The sequence below is a fragment of the Canis aureus genome, chromosome 27 (assembly GCF_053574225.1).
Source record: "Canis aureus isolate CA01 chromosome 27, VMU_Caureus_v.1.0, whole genome shotgun sequence".
NCBI classification, from domain to species: domain Eukaryota; kingdom Metazoa; phylum Chordata; class Mammalia; order Carnivora; family Canidae; genus Canis; species Canis aureus.
In genome coordinates this window covers 20,406,399-20,422,637 of record NC_135637.1, presented here as the reverse complement: position 1 = coordinate 20,422,637, position 16,239 = coordinate 20,406,399, and the positions used below count along the sequence as shown (strand labels likewise).

Below are 16,239 nucleotides of genomic sequence, written 5' to 3'. Positions count from 1 at the left end.
GACCCCCCGGGTAGACACAATCCTGCTCCCGCGGCGGGGGTGGGGGTGGGGGTGGGGTGGGGTAGGGGTGGGGTGGGGTGGGGGTGGGGGTGGGGGGCGAGGTCTCCTCTCCAGGCTGCAGGAGATGGGCGTGGAGGCGGGGAGGCCGGCTCCGGGACGCCGGGAAACGATCGCCCGGAGATTCCGCGGGTGACCTCCAGAGGGCGCTTGGCTCCACGCTGAGCTGCACCCCCCAAACTACCCCCGAGTCTAAACCCGGAAAGGAAATTACAGTTTCGGTTTCCAAATGACGGCAGCCGCAACGACTCCCTGAAAAAAGCAGATTTGAGGACCAAAGGCAGCATGAGGAGACCTAGAAAGTGCGCCCCGGCCCCCGGAGAAAGGCTAGTGTAGCCCCCTTAAAAGGCAGGGACAGAAGCCGAGAGAATTTACGCCGAGGGGCCGCGGGCAGGGGGAGATGGCGCTCGTGCAGAAGTTGTATGAAACCCCCGCAGAGCGGCTGCTTGCCTTCGTGGAGCGGAGCCTCCAGCCCGAGGGGGACTGGAAGGAGGAAGTGAAGGATGCCTGGCAGAGAATCGAGCGTTTCTTCCGGGACCAGTGCTTCCGTGATGAGCTGGTTCTAGACCAGGAAGTGAGGGTGCTGAAGGTGGTGAAGGTGAGCAGGGACGGGGTGGGGTGGGGTGGGGTGGGGGTGCATCCCGGCCCTGTGGCCTAGAGACCTTGTGACCCCGGAGGAGAGGTCATTGCATCTCTGGATCCCCCTCCATCACCCAGACTCGGGGTTTTTTGGTTTATTTTTATTTTTTTTATTGGAGTTCGATTTGCCAGCATATAGCATAGCACCCAGTGCTCATCCCGCCAAGTGCCCCCCTCAGTGCCCATCACCCGGTCGCCCCAACCGCCCACCTCCCCTTCCACTACCCCTTGTTCAGTTCCCAGAGTTTGGTGTGTCTCCTGTTTTGTCACCCTCACTGATATTTTCCCTCCTTTTCTCCATTCCCTTTATTCCCTTTCACCAGTTTTTATATTCCCCAAATGAATGAGACCATATCGAGTTTGTCCTTTTCCGATGGACTTATTTCACTCAGCATAATACCCTCCAGGTCCATCCACGTGGAAGCAAATGGTGGGTATTTGTCGTCGCTCATGGCTGAGGAATATTCCATTGTAGCCGTGGACCACATCTTCTTTATCCCTTCATCTCTCGATGGACCCCGAGGCTCCTTCCACAGTTTGGCTATGGTGGACGTTGCTGCCATAAACATCGGGGTGCATGTGTCCCCGCATTTCACTGCATCCGTATCTTACCCAGACTCGTTTTAAGGAATAAATGAGATAAACTGTGGGAAGGTGCTTTTATTTTTTTCTCAAACATTTTTTTATTTATTTATGAAAGTTAATCTTTTTTATTTTGTTTTATTTTATTTTTTTAATTTATGATAGTCACCCACAGAGAGAGAGAGGCAGAGACCCAGGCAGAGGGGGTCTCTTTTATGCCTGGGTCTGCCTGGGTTTCTTTTCTGCTTTTAAAAGAAAAAAGCAGGCTCCATGCACCGGGAGCCCGACGCGGGATTCGATCCCGGGTCTCCAGGATCGCGCCCTGGGCCAAAGGCAGGCGCCAAACCGCTGCGCCACCCAGGGATCCCAAGTTAATCTTTAAAAAAAAAAATCTATGATTATTATTTTTTTTAAGATTTTACTTATTTATTCATGAGAGACACAGAGAGAGAGAGAGAGAGGCAGAGACACAGGCAGAGGGAGAAGCAGCCTCCACGCAGGGAGCCCAGGGAGCCCAGGGAGCCCGACGCGGGACCCATCCCGGGTCTCCAGGATCAGCCCCGGGCCGCAGGCGGTGCTAAACCGCTGCGCCACCCAGGCTGCCCGGGAAGGTGCTTTTAAACTGTAAATTATCCTACCAATCCGAAGGAGGAGGATGATCAGGATGATAATTTGGGATCCAGCTGATTGCCAGGGTGGCAGATGGAATATTTATAACAAGCTTCTCCAAAATGTATGCTTTTGTTCCTTTTTTTAAGAAAACCGGTAAGGGCACCTGCGTATCTTATTTGGTTAAGCATGGGATGCTTTGTTTCCACTCAGGTCATGATCTCAGGGTCGGGAGGTGAAGAGATAGAGCCCTACTGGGGCTCCAGGCTCAGCTCCAAGTCCTCCATCTCTCTACCTCTCTGCCCCTCACTCCACTTGTGCTCTTTCTCATGCCTCTTGCTCTCACTCTAAAAAAATCTTTAAAAAAAGAAAACCTGGGCACCTGAGTGGCTCAGTCAGTTAGGCGTCCGCCTCGGGCTCAGGTCATGATCCCAGGGTCCTGGGATCAAGTCTGGCATCAGACTCCACGCTCAGTGGGAAGCCTGTTTCTCCCTCTCCTGCTCCCCCTGCTTGTGCTCCCTCTCTGTCAGGTAATTAAAATATTTTTTAAAAGAAAAAAGAAAACTGGGACACTTGGGTGGCCCAGCGATTGGGCATTTGCCTTCATCTCAGGGTGTGATCCTTCGGTCCCAGGATCGAGTTCTGCACTGGGCTCCCTGCATGGAGCCTGCTTCTCCCTCTGCCTGTGCCTCTGCCTTTCTCTCTCTGTCTCTTATGAATAAGTAAGTAAAATCTTTAAAGAAGAAAAAAAAGAAAGAAAGAAAGAAAAAGAAAAGAAAAAAGAAAACCTGCACTCTCATAGTCATAATCTATATTTTTCTTCTAAAATGGCACTATATTTAGTTGTATTAGAATGTACCTAGCAATTATGAGTACTTCATGGGTTAATGGATTTTTAGGGGCTGCCCATGTAATTCAACACTCACTTATAGCCTTAGAACTAGGACAGCTAAGGCAAAACCACACTAGCGACCTGTTTTACACCTTAGCACCATCCTGTCTAGCAGTCTCTGCGGGGATTTTTCCTGGAAAGTACTACATTGTAACTCAACTTTTAACATATCACCCTAAATCAGGTGTCTTGATCATCATCGGTCTAGGTTTTGCCAATTTTTGCTAGATGAAAGATATCTGTTAACCTAAAAAAAAAAAAAAAAAAAAAAAAAAACAGCCAGTTATTTTACCAGCAAAATGAGTTTAATAGGAATAACAAAGAATGGTAACTCAGCACAGGCCAGCTATGGCAAGACCATAGGGAAGTCCAATACACAAAAGAGGAATTTAGGAAGAAGGAAGAGGAAGTTGGAGAGGTTATTTTGAAGGGAAGCCTATTCAGAGTGATGAGACTTTCTCATTGGCTGAATTGCTGGGGTAGTCGATTTCTTATAGAAAATGCAATGTACATCTTTTCATGTTAGGGCCTGTATTTTTTTTTTTAATTCTATTTATTCATGAGAGATACACACAGAGAGAGAAGCAGAGACATAGGCAGAGGGAGAAACGGGCTCCACATGGGGAGCCCAATGTGGGACTCCATCCTGGGACCCCTGGATCATGACCTGAGCCAAAGGCAGATGCTCAACCACTGAGCCACCCAGGCACCCTGGAGCCTATAATTGATGTTTCTTTCCTATTTATAGTTCTGTTGGGGAGTCTGTAATTGATGGTTCCTATATTTGGCATTCAGTTCCACTACTCTTCCTGAGGGCCTCGCCCTCTGGCCTCAGACTCTGTTTTGTGAGGCTTCCCTTAATTTTCATACATCTAATTATTAAGTAAATAAAGCCTAATGGAGGGGGGTGGTATTGTTAGGAACTAATTGGACATTTAGGTAGTCAGCGCCAGGGTACCCCACAAGAAAACAGGGAACCAGGACAGCTAATACAAAACCACACTAGCATCCTGTTTTACATCTTAGCACCACAGTAGCATCCCGTCTAGCAGTCTCTGCAGGAGTGACTTTTACAAAACATCCTGAAACAAAACAACCATAAACCATTGGTCGTTATCACAAGTTGAGACAGTTGGTGTCCAAATGTCCAAAAGACAATCAGCACATGAACAATAACCCAATAGGTATACAGGTGCGTGATCAAAGCCCTGAGTGGCACACCTGAGTGGCCAATCCACAAAGGGCCCACACTCAGGATGCTCAAGATTGTTCTGCAAAAGAGCTTATAAAAATCTGTAGATTTGAATGCCAAAATGGCAACCTCTTGGGTCCCCTCCCTCTCCATGAGCTTTGCACTATTGTTCAATAAACTTTGCTTTGCTGCCCACCATTCTTTGTCTGGTCTACCTCTTCATTCTTCAAAATGGTGTGACCAAGAACCCCTGGCCTGAGGGGACACAAATCCTGTAACATTGTGGCTGCCAAAGAAAGGATATGCAGCTTTAAAGAATTGCAAAAGAAAAAAAAAGAATTGCAAGAGAATACCAAGCAAATTCCTTTTTGAGCGCAGAGCTCAACACAGGGCTCGATCCCATGACCCCGAGATCATGCTCTGAACCAAAATCAACAGTAGGTCACCCAACTGATTGAGCCACCCTGGCACCCCAAAGAATCTTTAAATAAAAGATTCAGGTGTCATCAGCAAAGCATGAGCTTCCAAATGGAATTTCAAGAAATACAAACTATTGTAGTTGCTTTAAAAGATACAAACTCTGTGCTTCTGGGCTCTGGCTTTTCCACATATCTGAACTTCCTGGAGTAATTGAAATGTATGCTACTATAGAGCTCCATGAGTATCTTTGCTTTCAGGACCTAAAACCATATAAGGAAGTCCCCATCAGACTCAGAAATGGGATGCATAGTCTCTAAAGGACGAGTTTGAAAGTGTTCAAGTGTTTTAACATATGTTCCAAATAAAGCTCTTCTATGGATTTGAAGATGCTGTGTTTCCATTGGAGACCTGCCATTTATGTTACTTCAAATACTCATGTCTTGAAGTTCCCATTCTCACCTTTATGGGTGTATGTCAAGTGGTGACTATTTGGAGAAGGGAAAAAAATCACTTTCCTTTTCCTCTTGTTCTTTCAATGATGTTTATTTCTAGAAGTTTAAATACTCCTACAGTAACTATGTCCAACTATTATCAAAAATGCCTGGAGCCAGCACTGGATGTTATACTATGTGCTGGCGGATTGAATTTAAATTTTTACAAAATGCATAGAGCCAAATATTTATGGAGTTAAACACCCTATAAACATTGGTAAACCAGCAATAGCAAAAAGGACACATATTTGTAACAAATGTTTCTGTTTCTATATGAAGAGGAAGGAAGAGGTTACATAATTCAACAGTTCTTTGTCTTTCTGGACCTGGTTGAGCACTAGATTTTCTTAATTGCATCTACTATTTCAGGTCTCATCTCTATTGTGGTGAGGGTGCTATAATTTTCTTGAGTTTGATGTACTGACTTCATTGGATTTCCTACTATGAGTGGCCTGGAGAGTCTTCTAGGACCAGAAGTAACTTTTTCAAAGACGTCTCTTGCTGGGCCTGATCACTGCCACCCACTAACATCCATATTCTTCCTTTTTTTTCTGCTATTCTGTTTCATTGGGTGAAGGAAGCTGGTGCCAAATTAAGGTTACATAGGAATCTGAAGTCAAAAATCCCTCATGATTTTCAAAAACTAATGCTAGTAATTTCTGGTGCCAGCCAAGATGAAGTAAGGAGTACAAACTCTCTCACACACAAATTGCAGCTGAAACTCTGGACAGACACCAAAAAGCAAGAATCTGAGAACTCTGAAAAGTAAACAGTAAGCAGACAAATTGGGGACTGAAGTCAAAACTCGAGGGACAACCTATAAGAAAGGTGATTACAGTAGAGCAAACTAGTAATATGTGGAACAGCATGGATGTCGAAAGCACTGTACTAGGGGCGCCTGGGTGGCCCAGTCAGTTTAGTTAACTGCCTTTTGATCTCAGCTCAGGTCCTGATCTCAGGGTTGTGAGTTCAAGCCTTATGTTGGGCTCCACTTAAAAAGGGGGGGAGGGGCTGTGCTAAATGAAAAGAGACAAGCCAGCTTCAAAAAGTCACATACATGGGGATCCCTTGGTGGCTCAGCAGTTTAGTGCCAGCCTTCGACCCAGGACGTGATCCTAGAGTCCCAGGATCGAGTCCCGCGTCGGGCTCCCCGCATGAAGCCTGCTTCTCCCTCTGCCTGTGTCTCTGCCTCTGTGTGTGTGTGTTTCTCATGAATAAATAAATAAAATCTTAAAAAAAAAAAAAACTCACATAGACTGTGATTGCATCTGTATCATTCTCAGGATGACAGGATTATGGAAATAGAAAAGAGATTAGTGGTTTCTAGGGTTTGGGGATGGTCCAGGGAGGGAAGTGGGTGTGGTTCTAAAGGAGTTAAAGGAGGAAGTAGAGTGGAATTGTCCTGTATCTTGATTTCAGTGGCGATTACAGGAATCTACACATGTGATGAAATGTCTTAGCACTACATGCAGTGTATCGGTGTTGATTTGCTGGCTATATTTACATAAGACATGACCATTGGGAGGAAACTGGGTGAAGAGCACAGCCGACCTCTCTAAACTATCTTTCTGCAAATCTATAATTATTTCCAAATAAAATCAACTTATTGTATGTGGGACAGAGAAGGGCCACCCCCCTTCTTTGCCTACTGAAGGAGCCCTCCAGGTCTCCTTCCTCAGAGGACATGTTCATTTCAGGTTGTTTAGACAAGGAGCAGAGACCACCCCTCAGAACTGCCGGGATTTAGAGGTTCAAGGTGCTATGGCAGGCATAGCAATAACCACTGAAATGTGGGTGGGAGTCTTTAAAAAAACACTCCCCAGGACATTGGTTGCCTTTGTTTTTTTCTTTTAAAGATTTTATGTATTTATTTGAGAGAAAGAGATTGAGAGCACAAGCAGGGGGAGAAAAAGGGGGAGAAGCAGGGTCCCCAGTGAGCAGAGAGCCCGATGTGGAACTCAATCCCAGGACCCCGGGGTCATGTCCTGAGCTGAAGGCAGATGCCCAACCGACTGAGCCACCCAGACACCCCCAGTGGTTGCCTTTCTACACTTCAATCTCTGCTTTTCTTGTTGAGATTTCTTTTGACCAAATACTAGGCACATGTGGTTTTCTGGTTCATTCTCTGCCAAGTGCATCAGCACTAAGTGGCAGAAAGGACCTGGCAAGAGGACAATGGCTTGCAAATGAATTAAGGGCAGGTAGGACTTTCCATCCTCTGTCCCGCTCTGGTGGGGGAACCCCATCATCGCCTTGTGCCTGGATTTGGATGCTTGTCCATAACATTCAGATTCCTTTTCCTGCTTATTTCTTATCCAAGAGGAAAGATTTATGATGCACCTTTCAAGGCTACACCTGGGCCTCATTCTCTGAACATGCCTGCTGCCGATGCACTAGGGTTTCCAGCATCCCTGCATAAACACACATGCGCACACATGAAGTCTGAAAAATATATTTGTGCATACACACTAAATGTATGCACAAAATTTATATGTAAAAATATGCTTGCCAGAGCTGCCCGGTAGAACTTTCCTAGTGATGGAAATGTTCTATACATGCTCTTCCCATCACTCTCTGTGGGTGGCTGTTGAGCAGTTGAAGTGAGTCTAGTATGGCTGAAAAACTGAATTTTTATTTTTTTATTTTTTATATAAAGGGTTTTTTTAAGTATTTATTTATTCATGAGAGACAGAATAGAGAGAGAGAGAGAGAGAGAGAGAGAGAGGCAGAGACACAGGCAGAGGGAGAAGCAGGCTCCATGCAGGGAGCCTGATGTGGGACTCAATCCCAGGTCTCCAAAATCAGGCCCTGGGTTCAAGGTGGCGCTAAACTGCTGAGCCACCTGGGCTGCCCAAAACTGAATTTTTATTTTTATTTTTATTTATTTTTTTTTCAAAACTGAATTTTTAAATTTCATTCCACTTAAATGGAAATAGCCACATGTGGCTCTTGGCTACCATATTGGATACCATGTGTTTAGGCATCAAGCATCTCTGGGATGATCTATAAGAAGCTGGTAACTATTGGTGCCTGAGGTGCCCGTGGTACTTTACATTTCATTTATATCCTTTGAATAGTTTATTATGTACTTAATTTTTCTAACTCAACTAAAAGATGTGGTCAGCAAAGTCCCCACCAGTAGGGAGGAGGAGACCAAAGGCTCCTTTTGGCACCCGTGTAAACAGCCTAACATGGTTGCTGCTGGCTTCACCCCGACCTCAAAGCTCCAGGCCCTGAGGGAGGTGGAGCTTCAACATCAATGTCCTCCACAGGGTGGCTCTTCTGGGAAGGGGACAACGTTGAACTACAGCTCTGATGTGGACTTGGTTTTATTCCTGAGCTGCTTCTCTAGCTTCCAAGACCAAGCAGCACACCGCAGATCAATCATCAGCTTCATCAAGAAAAGGCTGATTCAGCATAGCAAGAACCTGGCCTACAGCATCACCATCATCCCTCAGAAAGAGACAACCAGGGTCCCCCGCTCCCTGTCCTTCCAGGTCCAAGCCAGAAAGACCAGTGAAGTCATTGGAGTGGATGTGCTCCCAGCTTATGATGCTCTGGGTAAAGACAATGATGGTTTGAGGCCAGGGAAGCTAGTCAGGGACCCTTCACTGATCTGGCCTTGGGGAGGTTTAGAAAAGTAGAAACCAGGGGGGAGAAAGCAGAGTTTGCTTTTTTTCTAGGGGGCTGCAACTAGAGCTGTACCTGGGAGTTCAGTCCTTCCATAAATGCATGTGCTACCATATCCCATGTTGGGGAGAGAGGGGACATCTGGATTCCCACCCAACCCAAGGAGGAGTCTCTTCTCTGACCCTCTGGGAAACACCAGGACAAGTGAGCACGTCGAGGTCTTTGGAGTTAGATGGCAATCATTTAAAAAACAGGACCCTTAATATTTTTAAATTTTGGCTTGATTTACTAACTGTGATCTTGGACAAGATCTAACACCTCCAAGATTCAATGTACCAACCTGTTAAGTGGGATAATATTAGGCTGAACCATAGGAAATTGACAATATTTGACCGTGTTTGATCCACAAACACTGGCACTCCCTGTGGTTCCTCTTAATTTTACCTACTTCATGGAGCTGTTCTAAGGATTCCATGAGCTTAGCCCAGTGTCTGACACATGGTAAGTCTTCGGCCACTGTGAATTATTTAAAATCTCTGTGACTTCTGAGGGCGTTCCCAAACCCTGTAAGCTTCCACTTGTTTTATGGTAAAGTGGGGAAAAGAATGCGGTAGAAAGGACTGTGTGAGATAATTTATGAACACTCTATACCTAGCAGTTTTTTTCCCCATATTCCTCTCCTCAAAGGATGGATTTTCTTGAACCAGGTCCTTTTCTCTCCCAGGACATTTTTCCTCCGACTTTAAACCATCACCAGAAATCTATGAAGATTTAATAACCAGTGGTGGCCCCCCAGGGGAGTTCTCGCCAAGCTTCACAGAGTTGCAGAGGCACTTTGTGAAAAGTTGCCCTGTTAAGCTGAAGAACCTCCTACGGATGGTGAAGCACTGGTATCTGCAGGTACAGGGCTGGGTGCAGGGGCAAGAGGGAGGGCGTGCACATACTAACATTTTTTTTAAGAGAAAAAGATGGGGGCCCCCAGGTGGCTCAAACGATTAAATGTCTGCCTTTGGCTCGGGTCATGATCCTGGGACCCAGTCCCTTGTGGGGCTCCCTGCTAGGTGGGGGGTCTGCTTCTCCCACTGCCCCTCCCCCTCTCCCTGCTTGTGTGCTCTCTCCCTTGCTCTCTCTCTCAAGTAAATAAATCTTTGAAAATAAAAGAAAACCCACATAGGTTGATGAGGCCCAGAAGGTCCATGAGAGGCTCCAATTTTCTCTTTCATTGAAATTTTGATGGCTGCAGGATGTAATCCATCCAGGACATAATCTATCTAGAGACCAGGCTGCTGGGCCCATTTCAAATTTCATGGATGTGGTATATAATCCAAATGTAAAGTAGAGTTGACAAAGTAGTTCTTTTCTTTACTATTTTTGTTTGTTTTTATGCAAGCTCTACACCTAACGTGGGGCTTGAACTCAAACCCTGAGATCAAGAGTCCCATGTTCTATCACCTGAGCCAGCCAGATGTTCCTGAAATTGACAAAGTATTACTGGGACCTGGAAATAGAGAGACATGTAAATTCTCAATTCCCAGGATAGCATCTCATATTCATTCTCTCTCTCTCCCTCCCTCCCTCCTTCTTTCCTTCTCTCCCTCTCTCCCCAACCTTGAAGTGCTTGAAACCTAAATATCGAAACGCAGCATTGCCCCCCAAATATGCATTTGAGCTATTGACTATCTACGCCTGGGAAATAGGTACAGACAAAAGCGACAACTTCAACCTGGATGAAGGGTTTAGAGCTGTGATGGAACTCCTCCTAGATTATGAAGACATCTGCATATATTGGACCAAGTACTATGATTTCCAAAATGAGACTGTCAGAATCCATATCAAACAACAGTTGAAAGAATGCAGGTGAGTGTGTTGGTTGCATTAATTTCGGCTGCCAGGAATGGAAAAACCCAACTCATACAGTTTTTAAATTAAGGATAATTTATTGGCTTTTGTAACTGAGAAGTCCAAGGATAAATGAAGCTTCAGGTATAGTGTGATACAAATGGTCACTATTTCATCAGGGTCCCATTCTGTGAAATCCATCAGCCTGTCCCTCCCCTGGGTTTTGCCTTTGAATTCAGGCTAACATAACGACATCAGTTCCAGTCTTGTCATCTGGACTCCTCCTTTGCACTCCAAAGGAGAGAAAGCACCTTTGCCCTAGAATTCTTTTTTCTTCTTTTTAAGATTTTATTTATTCATGAGAGACTGTGAGAGAGGCAGAGATACAGGCAGAGGGAGAAGCAGGCTCCCTATAGGGAGCCCACAATATGGGACTCGATCCCAGGACCTGGGATCAGGACCTGAGCCAAAGACGCTCCACCACTGAGTCACTCAGGCACCCCTGCCCTAGCATTCTAAGCAGAATCCATGAGATTCACTCTGATTGGGCCAACTTAGCTTACACTTCTAATCATGAACCAAGAGCTTTAGCTGCAGGAAGTCCCACAGACTTGAGTTACAGAGGCCAGAGTCCTAAGTGTGATGGAGATCCACTCCTTTTCTTCCTCCCAGACCAGTTATCTTGGACCCAGCCGATCCTACCAACAACCTGGGAAGTGAAAAGAGATGGGATCTGGTGGCCAAAGAGGCTGCTCGCTGCCTAAGACAGGCCTGCTGCAGGACCGAAGACCCCAGCCAGGGCTGGCACGTACAGGTACCATCACCCCCACCCCTCAGTCATGACTCAGTGATGACCTCCCTTCAGCCCCTCCCCCCATGAATCCCCTCAACTTCTACCATAGTGCCTCTAAGACCTCAGGACAGGTCACCCCCCCCTCCGCCCATGGAGATGTCCCAGCCAACCAGCTGTGCAAGTTTTCCCCTTCTGCTCCAAGTCCCTGGGCCTCAGTTCTTTCATCTGTGAAATGGGCAGCCGGTTTCTGCCCTACTCTGTAGCCATTTGAGAGATAACCAAAAGAATTTATCACATACATACATACCCCTGTGGGGTAACATATTCCCTATTATGGGTTGTTGAAAGCTCAACTTCTTGCTGTCAAAAAAAGAGATTTAAGGGGTGCCAAGCTGGCTCAATCAAAGAGCATGTGACTCTTGCTCTCAGTGTTGTGTTCAAGCTCAATGTTGGGTGTAGAGATTACTATAAAATAAATAAACTTATTTAAAAAGAGAGAGAGATTTGGGGCACCTGGTTTGGGCATCTTCTGCCTTTGGCTCTGGTCATGATCTCAGGATCCTGCTCAGTGGGGATCTGCTTCTCCCTCTGCCCTTCTCCCCTGGTTGTGTGCATTCTCTATCTCTCTCTCTCCCCCCCTCTCTCTCTCTCTTTCTCTCTCTCAAATGAATAAATAAAATCTTTATTTAAAAAAAAGAGAGAGGAATGCCTGGGTGGCTCAGTGGTTGAGCGCTCATCTGCCTTCGGCCTAGAGCATCATCATCCCAAGGTCCTGGGATTGAGTTAAGCAACCGCTCCCTGCAGGGAGCCTGCTTCTCCCTCTGCCTGTGTCTCTGCCTCTCTTTGTGTGTCTCTCATGAATAAACAATAAAACCTTAAAAGAGAGAGAGAGAGAGATTTAATGATGTATCCAGAAGCAATCAGGAAGGAGCATAGGATTCCACTGCAGACAGCAATGCCAGTCCCGCAGCTACCTTGTGCATGGCTTTTCCCACACTGTCACAGCAGTCCTGGGTCTGAACACCACATAGGAATCCAGGGTTCAGAGACCAGGACATTGCTATCAGCTCAAATCGTTGCCAGTCCCACATTTCATAGCCTGCAGGGAAATTCTGAAGCTGGCTTCAAGGCAAATCAAAGGCAAATCTGTAGCAGCTCCCACATGGTGGATGAGAAGGACCCACCACCCAGCCCAGGCCCACTGGCTGTCATGTCCAACAGACTGGGAGCTCCACTCCCCCCAATCCCTCCTCTTTCCCCACTCCGCCCCACTGTGAGGCAAGATTCATGAACAGTCTTCCAACTCTTGCTAAGAACCCTCACCATAATCTTTTAAATATTATTGTTTTGTGAAAAAAGTAGCACACATTTTTAGCAAAGAAAATATCAAACCAAAAAAAAAAAAAAAAATATCAAACCTTCAAAAAGAACACACAAAGTCAGTTTCTGGGATGCCTGGGTGGCTCAGTCAGTTAAATGTCTGCCTTCGGCTCTGGTCATGATCCCAGGGTCCTGGAATGGAGCCCCACATCAGGCTCCCTGCTCAGCAGCAAGGCTGCTTCTCCCTCTTCCTCTACCTCTGTGATATCTCACACTCTCTCTCAAATAAATAAATAAAATCTTTTACAATAAATCAATGAAGTAAGCAAGTGAGTAAATAAGTTTCCCTCCCATCTCAAGCCTCTCCCCAACATCCACTGATCAATGTCTTGCGTCTCTTCCCATGGATAGATACGCCACCTGCACACTAGCACATTCTAACTGTAATCTTACTTTTTTTTTTTTTTGCCTTTTTACTTTTATTTACTTATTTACTTATTTACTTTTATTTACTTTTTACTTTATTTACTTTTATTTACTTATTTTTTTTACTTTTATTTACTTTACTTATTTTATTTACTTTTATTTACTTATTTACTTATTTACTTAGGTGATTTGGTTCCTCAATTATCAGAAAGACAATTCTGTATCCACACCTATAGACCTAAAAGGGTATGACCATATAACAGAAAGTCCAAACCAGGATATTTTTGAGTATGAAATGTTGTGATGCTGCTTATGCCAAAACAAGGGACACACACCTGGACTGCCCTAGACCAGTGGGAACATCAGGCCACCCTGGATTAATAGCTATATTTTGATCCAATGGAGGAAAGTAGGAAAATACCTTCTCTTTTATGACCATTGCCCCGCTGAAAGAATTTTAGACTGCTCCAGACTTTGGATCTTACAATGAATATCCTTGACCATACATCCCAGTGCCTGACATCCTTATCTGCTTCTCCTTCCCTACTAGCCAGCAAGAAATGTCCAGGTGCTGGTGAAAAAGGCAGGAGAGGAGCCCCAGACATTCTCAGTGGACCCTCACAGTCCCATCTGGAAGATGAAAGCAGAGATCAAGAGGACGTTTGGCTTCTACGGGCAGCAGCGTCTCTCTTTCCAGGAGCCAGGAGGGGAACGGCAACTGCTCAGCAGCCAGCAGACACTTGCACATTATGGGATCTTCTCTAAAGTGAACATCCGGGTATTAGAGACCTTCCCTTCTGAGATCCAGGTCTTCGTGAAGGACTCTAGTGGCCAGAGCAAACCTTATGCCATCTACCCTGAGGACTCCATCCGTGACTTGAAAGAGAAGATTGAGGAAGCCGGAGGACCTTACGTGGAGGATCAGATACTAAAGTTCCAGAATCGGAGACTGTGGAATCACCGCAGCCTCTCAGACCTACAGATCAAAGACTGTGACACAATCACACTCATTAGGAGAAGCCACAGGTCCCCAGGACTACCCATGATCAGACTTTTTACATGATGTAGACTTCTATGGCGCTGTTCTCTCACCTACCCCTTTCTACCCAGACGACTGTGATTTTTGGAAGCATAAATATGAATCTATCCTTCCCTGCATGATGTCCTCCAATGGCTCCTATTACCTATAGAATAAAGTTCCAGTTCTTTTGCTGGGCATTCAAGGTCTTTGACAATTTTGCCCTTGCTTGCTTCTCAATCTCTCCTCTTCACAAAACACACCAGAGGTGCCCATACTCATGCAGCTCCAGAGTACTAAATGCCTGATCGTGACACAGTGACCGACTCAACCATCCCTTTCTCTTGTGCTTCTATCTTTCAAAACTCAAAGCTCTAAGTCATCATTCTCCAAGCATAAACCCCAGACCAGCAGAATCAGCATATCATCTGGGGACATCTTAGAAATGAAAATTCTCAGCAACTATCCCAGATTCACCTAAGTGAATCAGCAATCTGATTCACTGATCAGCAATCTTAACAAGCCTTCCAAGTAATTCTAGTGCATGCTCAAGTTTGAGAACCATTGCTAGAAGCCCCATATAGCCAACTGCATCACTTCCTGCTCCTACACCCGATTCGGACTTCTGTGAAAGCACTTGGGACCCTCATTGTGTTCCTTTGTTGGGTCATCAGTCTACCTGGTCTAATGAGACTTGACAAGTACCTTATTCCTGTGTCCCCATAGTCTAGAATGCTGCTTGCCTGGTGCACGTGTTCTGCACATGCTAGCTGAATAAATGAACCAACCAAAGAATGACTTTGAATTCTTCCCTATTGTCTTTGTGAGGGTCTCAGTCCAATGCCATTTTGGAGACCACACGGTTTGGGATACTCCCTGCTATGTCTCATTCTTTGAAATTGCCCACGTTCGCCGGGGTCCTCCTACCCAATAGCTTCATTCATGTGTCCAAACCTAAATGGACCGAGAGTGATCAGCTGACCTAGCATAGAATCCATCTCCTGGTTTTACTTAGCCTCTCAGATTGTGAGCCCTGGGCGGTGGGATCAAGTACAGCAGTTCCTGGTATAGTTAAATGAGAGTGAATGTCTGAGCAGAAATGCAGTCAGAGCAGAGCAGCCAAAGCTTAAGTCTGCATATGAGTGAAAAGCCCCCCCACACAGAGAATGAAGCTATGCATAGCAAGAGAGAATCAAAAGTGCTCACACAGCCCCAGGGCAAAATACTGCCTGGGTGCTGTTAGACCTAACCCCCTTTTTAAAAAAGATTTATTTGAGAGATAGCGTGAGCAAGAGAAAAGAGAGAGAGAGAGAGAGGAGGAGGAATAGGGAGAGAAGTAAAAGGAGAGGGAGAAGCAGCTTCCCTGCCTTGGACATGGGGCTTGATCCCAGGACCCTGGGATCACAACCTGAGCTGAAGGCAGACACCTAACGGACTGAGCCACCCAGGCACCCCAACCTGCCTGTTTTTGTTTTTTTTTTTTTAAGATTTTATTTATTCATGAGAGAGAGAGATACACACACACACAGGCAGAGGGAGAAGCAGGCTCCATGCAGGGAGCCCGACTCGGGACTCGGTCCCGGATCTCCAGGATCACACCCTGGGCCGAAGGCAGGCGCTAAACCGCTGAGCCACCCGGGCTGCCCTGGTTGTTGTTGTTTTCTTTTTAATCAAATTCTTCCATAACCTTTCATCAACCTAAATGGAATGAACAGCTACTCACTGAGTGAATGTGAGTAGGTTGGGTATCCAAAAGCCTTGACTAAGATCTGTTTTCGCAGCTCAATAAAATTCTTTTTTTCTATGCCTCAGTAAATTAATAATTCCGTGCATCAACAAGGCGTTGACACCAAGCGTGTCTATTGACATGATGTCATTTGATTCCTATCCTCACAGCTGCCCCAGAAGTTAGGTGGAGGAGTAGGATTAATGCTGCCTCCCCTTTTACGGATGAGAATACAAGGCTTAGAGGTTTCTACACTGCGCCCTTCCCAGTCTTTCCTGTCTCAGGTAAGGACAATTCCATCTTTCCAGATGTCAAGGTCAAAGCCTCTGTGTTGTCCCTGAATCCAGTCTTTGTCTCACATCACCTTCTATCCATTAGCAGGACCTGTTTATATTCAAAGTAGACACAGGGAAATGGTGTGAAATCTAGGATTCAGGTTTAAATTACACAGGAGAGGAGATGTGGATGCGAATTGAAAGATTGTCTGCAGTTCTGTTGCAGGATTGCAGGGATCTTGTCTCACAGAGTCGAAGAATGGACCTCGCGGGCACAGAAGGGGGAGGTGCAGTAAAAGTTTATTAGGGTGAGGACAGAAAGGAAAGAAA

General features: G+C 45.7%; 1 protein-coding gene across 1 annotated transcript; it reads left to right on the top strand.

Annotated features, from left to right (window-relative positions):
• Window positions 1–238: 238 nt before the first annotated feature.
• Window positions 239–14,703, top strand: LOC144299995 (2'-5'-oligoadenylate synthase-like protein 2). Its single transcript, XM_077875941.1, has 6 exons — window positions 239–655; window positions 8,155–8,443; window positions 9,237–9,412; window positions 10,128–10,369; window positions 11,024–11,165; window positions 13,441–14,703. The coding sequence occupies exons 1-6, from the start codon at window positions 458–460 to the stop codon at window positions 13,951–13,953; spliced, it is 1,560 nt and encodes a 519-aa protein (XP_077732067.1). The 5' UTR covers window positions 239–457; the 3' UTR covers window positions 13,954–14,703.
• The last annotated feature ends 1,536 nt before the right edge of the window (window positions 14,704–16,239 follow it).